The sequence below is a fragment of the Schistocerca americana genome, chromosome 3, assembly GCF_021461395.2.
Source record: "Schistocerca americana isolate TAMUIC-IGC-003095 chromosome 3, iqSchAmer2.1, whole genome shotgun sequence".
Classification (NCBI taxonomy): Eukaryota; Metazoa; Arthropoda; class Insecta; order Orthoptera; family Acrididae; genus Schistocerca; species Schistocerca americana.
In genome coordinates this window covers 564,347,210-564,361,119 of record NC_060121.1, presented here as the reverse complement: position 1 = coordinate 564,361,119, position 13,910 = coordinate 564,347,210, and the positions used below count along the sequence as shown (strand labels likewise).

General features: G+C 39.3%; 1 protein-coding gene and 1 pseudogene across 2 annotated transcripts in view; both read left to right on the top strand.

Moving 5' to 3' along the window:
• LOC124607246 (protein scarlet-like) overlaps positions 1 to 13,910 on the top strand; it is a 421,917-nt gene that overhangs the window by 247,698 nt on the left and 160,309 nt on the right. For both annotated transcript variants that reach the window (XM_047139521.1, XM_047139522.1), the window contains exon 5: positions 1,766 to 1,936. In XM_047139521.1, the coding sequence (XP_046995477.1) occupies positions 1,766 to 1,936 (171 nt within the window). The remainder of the gene's footprint in view (positions 1 to 1,765; positions 1,937 to 13,910) is intronic.
• Positions 592 to 709, top strand: LOC124608755 (annotated as a pseudogene).

The following is a 13,910-nucleotide window of genomic DNA, read 5'->3' as shown; positions in this document are numbered from 1 at the left end:
ATATCCTCCGGAGGGATATCGTGCCAAATTAAATCCAGTTGTCCAGAGAAAGCTGGAGGGTCCTGCCTATAAATTCTACAAATGTCCTCAAATTTGGGGAAGATCCGGCGGTCTGGCTGCCCAAGGCAGCGTTTGGCAAGCACGGAGACAAGCAATTGAGACTGTCGCCGTGTGCGGGAGGGCATTACCTTGCTGAAATGTAAGCCCAGGATGGCTTGCCATGAAGGGCAACAAAACGGGGCGTACGATATCGTTACGCATCGCTGTGTAATAAGAATACGTCGGATGACAACCAAAGGGATCCTGCTATGAAAAGAAATACCACTCCTGACCATGACTTCCGTTTGTCGGGGCGTACGTCGAGCGACAGTCAGGTTGATATGTCACTGTTGTCCGGGTCGTCTCCAGACAAGTTTTCGTCGTGGAATGTCATTGAGTGGAGTAGAATTGTCTTTAATGATGAGTTGCACTTCGAATTGAGCCCCGATGACCGGTGAAGACATATACGGAGACGCTCTGGACGTCGGTGATCAACAACCAGACTGTCACCTAACAACCAGCTCGCGATTTTGACGATCTATCACCACAATTGGCAACGGCCTTGCCACAGTGGATACACCGGTTCCCGTGAGATCACCGAAGTTAAGCGCTGTCGGGCGTGGTCGGCACTTGGATGGGTGACCATCCATACCGCCATGCGCTGTTGCCATTTTTCGGGGTGCACTGAGCCTCGTGATGCCAATTGAGGAGCTACTTGACCAAATAGTAGCGGCTTCGGTCAAGACCGGGAGAGCGGTGTGCTGACGAGACGCCGGCCGAAGTGGCCGTGCGGTTAAAGGCGCTGCAATCTGGAACCGCAAGACCGCTACGGTTGCAGGTTCGAATCCTGCCTCGGGCATGGATGTTTGTGATGTCCTTAGGTTAGTTAGGTTTAACTAGTTCTAAGTCCTAGGGGACTAATGACCTTAGCAGCTGAGTCCCATTGTGCTCAGAGCCATTTTGCTGACGAGACGACCCTCCTATCCGCATCCTCAACTGAGGATGACACGGCGGCCGGATGGTCCCGATGGGCCACTTGTGGCCTGAAGACGGAGTGCTCTATCACCACAATTGGGTAGAACGTGGCAAGATATCCCTCAGAAGCGGTTCAATAACTCTATTAACTGCTTCTATAGGTCCAATACGTTATTAACTTGCTCAATTTGTGAAGCTCTTTCTGTTGAATAAATCATCCGATTTTTCTGAAATTGTGAACATTTGTTCGTTTGTCTGTACATGTACATCACAGCTACCAATTTCTGTCCCATTTTGACAATTGCTTTGAGGAGTCTCTTTTCTGTGTTAGAATATATATATATATATATATATATATATATATATATATATATATATATATATATATATATATATATATTTGTCCCTCCTAAAGTTTATTAGAATTCCGTGTATATACTTGATGTAAATTGATCAAGAACTTTTCGAAATTTTTGGTAGCAACGTCAACGTTTTCCATTTATATCTTATCACACATTTACTGGTACTAGTTACTACTGCTTGGCAATGAGACATCGCACGAAACAGGTAGGAATAAATAAAATTTTAACAAACAGCTCTGGTGGATTATTGTTACATGTGTAAGAATTTCATATATTCTGTAGAGAAATACGCAAGAAATGTTAGTGTTAGGTGCGTAGTGAGAGTGTAAGCGTGTCGGTGGTGCAGAGGCAGCTCGCTTACAGGAGGCTGCTGGCGTGTTGTGCTGCAGGCGCACCTCAAGATGGACCGCGGCGTGCCGCGAGACATGCGCGAGCTGCGCGTCCAGTCGCTGCTGAAGGCGCTGGGGCTGGCGCACCGCGCCGACACGCTCATCGGGGAGCCGGGCGCGCGCAAGGTGCTGTCCGGCGGAGAGCGCAAGCGGCTCGCCTTCGCCACCGAGGTAAGCGGCAAGCGCTGCTCAGCTCACTTCTACACTGGTGAGCCAAAACTAAGATCACAGCTCACCGCGAAACTCAGTATCGTTAGTGGCGTTGCAGCCACGTGACGCAGTAAGGGAAGTTGTTATAATTAAAGGGCAGCTACTCAGAGGCCAGTGTGTGGGCTGTAATGTATGGTAGTGCAACTTGGTAGATATTCTAGTGCGTTAATGCGAAACCGATTTACGTTGTAAAAAACCTAGGTCCGATTTTTGTCACCAGGTGACAATCTGGCTATGTGAATGCAAGAGAGACGTATATACACCGAAGAGCCAAAGAAACTGGTACACCTGCCTAATATCGTGTAGGACCCCCGCTAGCACGAAATGCCGTAACACGACTTAAGTCCGAAGTAGTGCTGGAAGGAATTGACACAATGAATCCCGCAGGACTGTCCATAAATCCTTAAGAGTAGGAGGGGGTGGAGATCTCTTCTGAACAGCACGTTGCAAGGCATCGCAGATATGTTCAATAATATGTCTGGCGAATTTGGTCGCCAGCGGAGTGTTTAAAATCAGAAGGGTGTTCCTGGAGCCACTCTGCAGCAATTCTGGACGTTTGGGGTATCGCACTGTCCTGCTGGAATTGCCCAAGTCCGTTGGAATGCACAATGGACATGAAGGGACGCAGGTGATCAGATAGGGTGCATACGTACGTGTCACCCGTCAGAGTCTTATCTAGACGTATCAGGGGACCCACATCGCTATAACTACACACTCTGCACACCATTACAGAGCCTCCAGCAGCTTGAACAGTCCCCTGCTGACACTCAGGGTGCATGGATTCGTGAGGTTGCATCCATACCCGTACAAGTCCATCCACTCGATACAATTTGAAACGAGACTCGTGCGACCAGGCAACGTGTTGCCAGTTATTAATAGCCCCATGTAGGTTTCGAAGAGCTTAGGCGAGGAGTAATGTTTTGTATCGTGCAGTCATCAAGGGTACACGGGTGGGTCTTCGGCTCCGAAAGCTCATATCGATGTTTTGTTGAATGGTTCGCACGCGGACACTTGTTGATGGCCCAGCATTGAAATCTTCAGCTATTTGCGGAAGGGTTGCACTTCTGTAACGCTGAACGATTCCTTCAGTCGTCGTTGGTCCCGTTCTTGCAGGATCTTTTTGAGGCCACAGCGATGTCAGACATTTGACGTTTTACCGGATTCCTGATATTCACGGTACACTCGTGAAATGGTCGTAAGGGGGAATCCCCACTTCATCGCTGTTTCGGAGCTGCTGTATCCAATCGATCGTGCTCCTGCTGTAGCACCACGTTCAGTCACCTAAATATTGCTAACCTGCCATTGTAGCAGTAGTAACCCATCTATGAACTGCACTAGACATTTGCTGTCTTACGTAGGCGTTGCCGACCGCAACGCCGTATTCTGCCTTTTTATATATCTCTGTTTTTTGAATACGCAGGCCTACACAAGTTCCTTCAGCGCTTCAGTGTAAATGTTTTCATATATAATGGATTAGGAACGGGAAGTGGACAGATAATGCCACACAAGGGACAAAGGCCTATTTTTGATTTTATTATTAACAACCGCTTGCACAGTTTGTTCAATTGGAGCACTGGAGACGTCGACGAGGTGCTGTGCAGTGGCGACTTGCACCTAGTGGACAAAATTAAAGCTATTTCTTTTTCAGCATAAATCGGTTCTGAATTAACTTATTAGCATATCTACCAACTTTGTCTGCCATCAGATAGTTTCAGTTCACAGTGAACCTCTTTTAGTAGCTGCACTTTAATAAAATCTCCTAGTGTATAAACGGAGCAGAGACGAATGACGAATCATTCGAGCGACCATAGAGGCCGAAATGGGAAAATTCTCTTGTACCGTGTCTATACTCTCTAATAATTAAATGACGCATGAATCTAATGTTCTGTAATTTTCAGAGAAGAGGATCTATTCCAAAGAGTTTCAAAAGTGCAGAATGCAAATAAGTGTCAAACTAAAATTTATTACGCCAGCGAAATACGTAGTTCTAATGAAGATCGAAAGTAGAAAACAGTCCAATTGTGTTATTTTGTTTTTGTACTTATTGAGAATGTTATTAATATTGTACTAAAATTGAGGAAAACTAGAGCTGAAATAGCTAGCGAATCTGGGGACGCTTTGCAATTGCTTAACACGTGTCAGAAATGGATAAACGCCCTAATCCCCTTCTGACCCCTCTCTTTGTCCATCTCCTCTACTCCTCTCTCTTTGCCCATATCCTTCTACGCCCGCTCTCGCTCCATAAACTCCTCCATCCCCCCCCCCCCCCAACTAACTTTCTCCTCCACCGCACCCGTCTCAGTGTCTATCTCCTTTTCCACCGTCTCTCTGACCTTGAGCCTTGTTTATTGTCGTTGCAAACGAAACCTTGATTGCGAGTTTAGACCGTTTAAAATGAATGGCAAAATTATTGGCCTCATTGGTATACGATATGTAAGAGACAGCTACCCAGCTGCAGCATCTGTGAAGATAGTAACTTCAATGACAGTATTGTTCATAGTTAATCTGCGAGGACATAGTATAACAACTTTTGGAAGATTCATATTCCGTAGAAGTACTCTAATGATAAGCCAATAAACCAAAAAAGCTACTGTAAACAAGTTATAGTGTCACAGATATTCCATTTCAAACGTGATTATCATGACTCTTTTTTAATTTTTGTGATATTTATGTTAGTAACCGTATGGGCTTTTACGAAAATATTGTACTCTAATTAGTACAATACACTTAAATGCAGAGGAAGTAATGGAAAAATTTTAGGTAGTCAGGGCTGACATGGATCTAGGGATAAATTGACTAGCCTATACTTTCACCACAACTGTTAACTTCCATTTCATTTGTGATCAGTATTTCAAAAAAACATAATGTGATTTCGACCCCCCAAGGATAAATAAAGTGATCTAAGATTTTATTAAGTGCTTTATTAAGCCTCAAAAGAAACGTACTACAGTACATAAATCAAACATGTACTAGCAGGGAGTAACGCACACACAAGGGTCAAAATTTACTTGAGTATAATTTCTTCAATTGTATCTTTCTTAAGTTTAAATCCTCATTCCAAAACGACCAGTTCAGTTACAACTATGGTTATCTGCTCTTTATTTATCAAGTCTATATGTGGCACTTGTGGTCAAATAAACTTTATTCCTTGCCTCCAGTGATATTTGACACTGTTTGCTATATCTGAATCACTGCCTGAAACAAAACAGCTTGTAATTTGAGGAATATATGACTGAAATGGTTTGCAGGTACATTAACAATTATGAATGAGCGTTCGTCTATATACCAACAGTTAATATTTCTTTTCCTCAGTTCCACATTGTCATTGGCACCAAGACTGTTCAATAAACAGTGCACCTGAAATTCCAGTGATCATAGTAGGCATTAAAGAGAGAAATCATGCATATGACCCTACTATATATATATATATATATATATATATATATATATATATATATATATATATATATATATATATACCCTCCATTAACCATGGACCTTGCCGTTGGTGAGGAGACTTGCGTGCCTCAGCAATACAGATAGCCATACCGTAGGTGCAACCACAATGAAGGGCTATCTGTTCAGAGGCCAGAAAAACGTGTGGTTCCAGAAGAGGGGCAGCTGCCTTTTCAGTAGTTGCAGGGGCAACAGTCTGGATGATTGACTGATCTGGCCTTGTAACACTAACCAAAACGGCCTTGCTGTGCTGGTACTGCGAACGGCTGAAAGCAAGGGGAAACTACAGGTGTAATTTTTCCCGAGGGCATTCAGCTTTACTGTATGGTTAAATGATGATGGCGTCCTCTTGGATAAAATATTCCCGGAGGTAAAATAGCCCCCCATTCGGATCTCTGGGAGGGGACTACTAAGGAGGACGCCGTTATCACGAGAAAGAAAACTGGCGTTCTACGGAATGGAGCGTGGAATGTCAGATCCCTTAATAGGGCAGGTAGGTCAGAAAATTTAAAAAGGATTGGTTAAAGTTAGATATAGTGGGAATTAGTGATGTTCTGTGGCAGGAGGAACAAGACTTCTAGACAGGTGAATACAGGGTTATAAATACAAAATCAAATAGGGGTAATGCAGGAGTAGGTTTAATAATAAATCGGAAAATAGGAATGCAGGTAAGCTACTACAAACAGCATAGTGAACGCATTATTGTGACTAAGATAGATACGCAAACCCACGCCTACCACAGTAGTAGTACAAGTTTATATGCCAACTAGTTCCGCAGAGGACGAAGAGATTGATGAAATGTATAATGAGATGAAAGAAATTATTCACATACTGAAGGGAGACGAAAATTAAGTAATCATGGGTGACTGGAACTCGATAGTAGGAAAAGGAAGAGAAGGAAACGTAGTAGGTGAATATGGAATGGGACTAAGGAATGAAAGAGGAAGCCACCAGGTAGAATTTTGCACAAAGCACAACTTAATCATAGCTAACACTTGGTACAAGAATCATGAAAGTAGGTTTTATACATGGAAGAAGCCTGGAGATGCTGGATGGTCTCAGACAGATTACATAATGGTAAGACAAAGATTCAGGATCCAGGTTTTAAATTGTAAGACATTTCCAGGGGCAGATGTGGACTGGAAAAAGGTGGGAATTTGAGGAGATGGGACCTGGACAAAATGAAAGAACCAGAGGTTGTACAGAGTTTCAGGAAGAGCATTAGGGAACGATTGACAGGAATGGGGGGAAGAAATAAAGTAGATGACAAATGAGTAGCTTTGAGAGATGAAATTTTTGAGGCAACAGAGGATCAAGTAGGTAAGAATATCAGGGCTAACAGAAATCCTTGGGTAACAGAAGAGATATTGAATTTAATTGATGAAAGGAGGAAATACAAAAATGCAGTAAATGAAGCAGGCAAAAAGGAATACAAACGTCTCAAAAGTAAGATCGACAGGAAGTGCAAAATGGCTGGGCAGGGATGACTAGAGGATAAATATAAGGATGTAGAGGCGCACATCACTAGGGGTAAAATAGATACTGCATATAGGAAAATTAAAGAGACCTTTGGGGAAAAGAGAACCAGTTGCATGAATATCAAGAGCTCAGATGGAAACCCAGTTCTAAGCAAAGAAGGGAAAGCAGAAAGGTGGAAGGAGTATATAGAGGGTCTACCCAAGGGCAATGTTCTTGAGGACAGTATTATAGAAAAGGAAGAGAATGTAGATGAAGATGAAATAGGAGATATGATACGCCCTGAACAGTTTGACAGAGCACTGAAAGACCTAAGTCGAAAGGAGGCCCCGGGAGTAGACAACATTCCATTAGAACTACTGAGCACCTTGGGAGAGCCAAGCCTAACAAAACTCCACTATCTAGTGAGAGAGATGTTTGAGACAGGCGAAATACTCTCAGAATTCAAGAAGAATATAATAATTCCAATCCCAAAGAATGCAGGTGTTGACAGATGTGAAAATTACCGAACTATCAGTTGAAAAGTCACAGCCCCAAAATACTAACTCGAATTCTTTACGACGAATGGAAAAACTGGTAGAAGCCGACCTCGGGGAAGATCTGTCTGGATTCCATAGAAATGTAGGAACACGTGAGGCAGTACTGACCCTACGACTTATCTTAGGAAATAGATTAAGTAAAGGCAAACCTACGTTTCTAATATTTGTAAACTTAGAGAAAGCTTTTGACAATGTTGACTGGAATACGCTCTTTCAAATTCTAAAGGCGGCAGGGGTAAAATACAGGGAGCGAAGGGCTATTTACAATTTGTACAGAAACCAGATGGCAGTTATAAAAGTCGAAGAGCATGAAAGGGTCGCAGTGGTTGGGAAGGGTGTGAGACAGGGTTGTAGCCTATCCCCGATGTTATTCAATCCGTATATTGAGCAAGCAGTGAAGGAAACAAAAGAAAAATTCGGAGTGGGAACTAAAATCCATGTCGAAGTAATATAATCTTTGAGTTTCGCCGACGACACTGTAATTCTGTCAGAGACAGCAAAGGATATGGAAGAGCAGCTGAATGGAATGGGCAGTTTCTTGAAAGGAGGAATTAAGATGAACATAAACAAAAGCAAAACGAGGATAATGGAATGTAGTCGATTTAAATCGGGTGATTCTGCGGAAATTTGATTAGGAAATGAGACGCTTAAAGTAATAAATGAGTATTGCTATGTGGAGAGCAAAATAACTGATGGTGGTCGAAGTAGGGAGGATATAAAATGTAGATTGGCAATGGCAAGGAAAGCGTTTCTGAAGAAGAGAAATTTGTTAACATCGAGTATAGATTTAAGTGTGAGGAAGTTGTTTCTGGAAGTATTTGTATGGAGTGTTGACAAGAATGGAAGTGAAATGTGGACGGTAAATAGTTTAGACAAGAAGAGAAAAGAATCTTTCGAAATGTGGTGCTACAGAAGAATGCTCAAGATTAGATGGGTAGATCACATAACTAATGAGTAGGTATTGAACAGAATTGGAGAGAAGAGAAGTCTGTGGCTCAGCTTGACTAGAAGAAGGGATCGGTTGGTGGGACATATTCTGTGGCATCATGGGATCACGAATTTGGTATTGGAGGGCAGCGTGGAGGGTAAAAATCGAAGAGGAAGACCAAGAGATGAATACACTAAACAGATTCAGAAGGATGCAGGTTGCAGTAGGTACTGGGAGATGAAGAAGCTGGCACAGGATAGAGTAGCATGGTAGAGCTGCATCAAACCAGTCTTTTGACTGAGGGCCACAACAATTAATTCTATTTTCAGAATTAATCAAGTTACGTAGATGATATAGTTGAATAGTTGAAAACAGCGATGACCTTGCAGTGAAGTGATATCGGTGAATTTTGCACAACCAGAATTTAACGCAATTTTTCATATAAAATTATAAGCATCTACAGGTTAGCCAGATGTAGGCCCTGAAAATCGGCACTATATGACGCCATGTAGCGTCTACTGTTGGAACTTTGTCACGAAAATGTATTTACTAAACAGATAACTGAGACCCAGCAGAGAGCTGCAAATGTTTTGATATATGAATGGTCTAAGTAACCACAACAGTCAAAATGTCTGTGATTTCTGGCACTCACCTATTTTCTGTTAATGCCATCCACGAGAAAGGAAACAAGACAATGCACTTTTGTGAGTACAAATTTTGTTTGATAGTACAGATAAAGAGGAAGAATCTGTATCTCAGAGGAACCATTTGTCTAATGATTTAAATGGCTTGCTATCGCAGTTAAAAATGAGTGCAAAAAAGTGAATGAAACTGCACATTTTTACAGTTCAGCACAAAACAGTGCAGCGTTCTCACCGTCAGTTTTAATATGAAACTTGCAAATTATTGTTTAAAAAAAATTATAGCCCATATAATACGAATTTTTTTAGAGCATTATGTACAGATTTTAAGTAAATTGGCCAAGCATTTTGCAAGATTTTTACTGACAATGTACCCCTTCTGTATATTATATATAGTTTGTACTATATTAAACATTGAAAATATAAAGCCTGGGTACATCCAGCTGCTTACTAGTACCACGAAAAATCGGACTTATTTAATCACAAACTTTTGACATCTTTGCTCACAATGTTTAGCCTTTATATATTACATATGTATATTTATATACTGTATACGTTAAAAATCTGTAGCCTATGGCCATCAAGCTGTTTGTTAGATTAATGTTTAAGAATTTGAACCATAGTAGTCAAGAATGATTTGAGATTTTTGCTAATAACATTTCCACTTAATATAGTATGTATATGCTGATATACCATATGTATTAAAATATTTAACCAATGTTAATCCAAAGCTCTTTTAGAAGACTGGGAAAAAATATGATGTCAATAAGTCAAGATTCTTCTGCGATTTTTGCTGTCAATATATATATATATTAAAATATGAAAGACATATGCAGCTTACATATGTCACAATGTTTATTAGATCATCATATAAATATTTGAAGTAACTCAGTCAAATAGAGTTTTTGATCTTTGCTAACAACTTTTCATTGCATATATTGTGTGTTTCTGTGTCTGTGTGTCCAAATGTTCATTAGACTACCATGTTAAAGTCTGAAGTAAACTGAGCAGAAACTATTCGAGATTTTTGGTCACAATGTCATGCAACGGCTAGTCTTTATATAGTAAACCTATTTATTTATAATATGTATTAAAAGTATATGTAGCCTAATTTCATGTAAATGTTTATTACACTGTTGTGTACTTGAAGTAAATCAGTCAAGAACGTTTCGAGATTTTTGGCAACAAAGTAAAACAATGAGTAGTCTTTATACAGTAGTGTAGATCCAGATATTGATGCCAACTCATGGTTTAGCAGAAGTCACAAATTTGATTATGTTGAGTGGAAATATGAACTTATTCAATAATTGCTGAAAATTATTTGGAGAGCATTGGAAGTAAATTTGCATTACACTGGACACTTCATAATAATTCAAAAATAAAAGTCATGTATGAATTGTGATTGTAACATGGTAATGAGAGGGATATGTTATTTCACTATAATGCTTACTATCTTAAGTTCCACTTATCATTTCCATTTCAATAAACAAGAACCATTACCAGAAATGCGATAAATTAGCATTGAATATGATAGTATAAGTAGCAATGGAAATAGACAACATCGAAAGGATGGAACTCATGAATCATACATCTTACACATGAATACACAAAATTATATAACACTGTTGAAATATATCAAATACTATTATTTTGTCCAACAAACATTTAAATATTAATAAGTCTCTTTCTCAAACAAGGTAATGAAGGAAGTTAAATTTGCAGAAATTAATCAACATTGCCAGTTAAATTGCAAAGTTTCACTATTCATTGAGTTAACAAAGTATAAGATTTACTGTCTGACTATTTCATGAATTTAAAATGCAAGTCTTCTCATTTATGTGGCACTCGGTTACCTCAGTAATAGGAACGGAGTTCAACTGTTGGCATTGGTTATTTGTGATAATTATCGACAATGAAAAAATGTTAAGTAAACAAAATATCTGTAACGATCAACTGCTGTTTCCAATACGTCGTTTACATTTCTAAATATCTGAAACAGCACAATCTTACTTTGGTGTGTAGTTGCTATAGACGCAGCATGATGATTTGATGAAGGCAATGTTAGGCATCAGGCGCTTCCTTCCATTCCTGAGCTAAATTGAATATATTTAGCTACATAGTACTCTTCTTCCTTAAATATTTTTGGACATCTTCTCAAATAATCTTTGTACTTTGGCCCAAACTACAGCTCATTATATTCGCAATCGCTTGCTCGAAATTTTAGTTCCACGAAGTTCATACACTATGTTTTGCACGCATCTTAGCCACTACACAAGTCCGATTTTTCTGTCAACTTGCAACTCCTCGTGTGCATGCTCTTGTGTATGAAAGATGTTTGCGCAAAAAAAAAAATGGTTCAAATGGCTCTGAGCACTATGGGACTTAACATCTGTGGTCATCAGTCCCATAGAACTTAGAACTACCTAAACCTAACTAACCTAAAGACATCGCACACAACCATGCCTGAGGCAGGATTCGAACCTGCGACCGTAGCAGCCGCGCGGTTCTGGACTGAGCACCTAGAACCGCTAGACAACCGCGGCCGGCGTTTGCGCCAAGCTTAGTTTATCTTTGGTTAGAGATTCTTGTTATACACAGCAAAAATCCCACATTACAACATGTCTACCATTCATTCTCCATAACCTTCCCAATGGCGACAGCATTCTGCAGCTGCAGCTTAGTTTATCTTTGGTTAGAGATTCTTGTTATACACAGCAAAAATCCCACATTACAGCATGTCTACCATTCATTCTCCATAACCTTCCCAATGGCGACAGCATTCTGCAGCCAGATAACTGTCCATGTCTGAAAGTCACAGTCATACTATACTGGTTTGAGGAACACGATAAACTCTCGTTGACGACTTGATCACCAAATTTGCCTGCCATCATCAGGACATATATGTATGTCTGAAGGACATTCTAATGTCAACATACAGATACTTTGTGAAGAGATGGTTTGTTAACAATAATTAAAAAACAGTTTTTTAAACACATCATATTCGCTGTTTATTGCAGAAATTATTTATTCCACAGTTCCAGTTTTGTTATTCGGGCCATTCTCAAGTGGCCCGTTTTCAAGTGGAATGACAAAAGGTTTTCGTTCATAACATGTTGGACTTTAAGATCTCCCGACATGTCATCGTTAAAAATTAGCCTTTCCACTCCAGAAATACAGGAACATAAAACGAGTGTGAATCCCTGTACATCGTGAAATGGTGAAAATTACATAAACGGTTAACAATGTTACCAATGTTAACATGTTTCATATAAATATCAACTAATCAGTGTTCCAACACACTTCTCACGTGTAAACCGTTTTGTAAGTAGTCTTACATTTAAGCAGAAACAATTTGTGTATCACAGCTACTCACTGTGAATGCTATGTATAGATTTTTGAGAGTAGTCTAACATTTAAGTAGAAACGATTTGCATATCACATGTGCCTGACTGTCAAAGTTAAATATGGATTCCCTTATCAAATATTACAAGCATCAAATAATAAAATATCACAGGTTCATATTTTTTTCTGAACTTTCTAAAGTGGCTAATTTTGTAGAGTGCGTTACACTCTCAAAAAATCGATGGCTTTACACATAACTGGTTTGAATCATACACAACAAATAAATGTTGTGCTGAATAACTGAGAGATTTTTAGACCGGCAGAAAATTATAGTGACTGAAAAAAAAATGGAAAGGGAAACTCACAGGGTTTTATTTAGGTTCTACTCCTATTGGTTACATATATGTGAATGACCTTCCACTTACTATTTAGAAAGCAATATTGGTACTTTTTATATGCAGTACAAGTGTTATAATGAATCCTATTGGAGAGAAAGCCATAGAAGAGATTATTAATGATGTGATTCAAAGAATTGTTAAGTGGTTATCTGAGTGGACTCTTTCTAAATTTTGAGAAAAGACACTGTATTCAGATACGTACAACTGATGTAGCCCATGAACAGGACTCAGTACATGGAGCAGAATGCTCCAAATTTTTGGGTGTACATAGATAAAACTTGAACTGGGAGAAACATATTAGAGCCTCTCAATTAATTATGTTCAGCTACTGTTCTTCTTTGTATAACTGCTAATTTTGGAAATAAACAAACCGAACTTTTGTGATATCACTCACTCTTATTTTTTCCAATTTCTGACAAAGTGACTAGTTTTGGACTACATTCTCTATTCTGAAACCAAGGCTTTGTTGTTGAAGAATGGACAATGTAGTCAGAAAGCAGTCACCACAAATCAAGACAGAAATTGGAAAATTTAGTAATCTCAGTTACTGGTCTTCACTCCTGCTTTATACTAGAATGCTTGACATATTTTGCGTGTTTCCACCCTATAATGTCATAAGTACTAATTCTGTGGGTTAACTAATAATTAAAAAGAAAGAGCAAGCAGCAAGAATAATATTTGGTATTAATCCATAGTCATGACGTATTTAACGCTTCCAAGATTAGACATATTAAATACTTCATCACAATATATACATACATAAATAAAATTAGTCATAGAAGATCCATCACACTTTGAGAAGAACAATTATGCCTATACTTTCAACACTACAGGAAATATGTCTTTTATTACCCATTATTAAAACTGTCAGTAGCTCATAAAAGAGTTTAACATGCATCAGCAAAAATATTTGATGAGTTGGCCAATGGCATAAAATGTCTCATGGGTAACAACACAAGTTTTAAACTTAACCTAAAAGTCCTTTCTCCTGGAGAGCTCCTTCTAGTCCAAGATCGAATTTGTATTACAAAATAAAATAAAAAACATATTATTTTTAAGTAGAGTCACTTAAGTAGGACTGAAAATAATGTAATAATGTTTTCATTAATGATACCACAAATCTTGTATATATATCATGTATATATATCCTGTAAA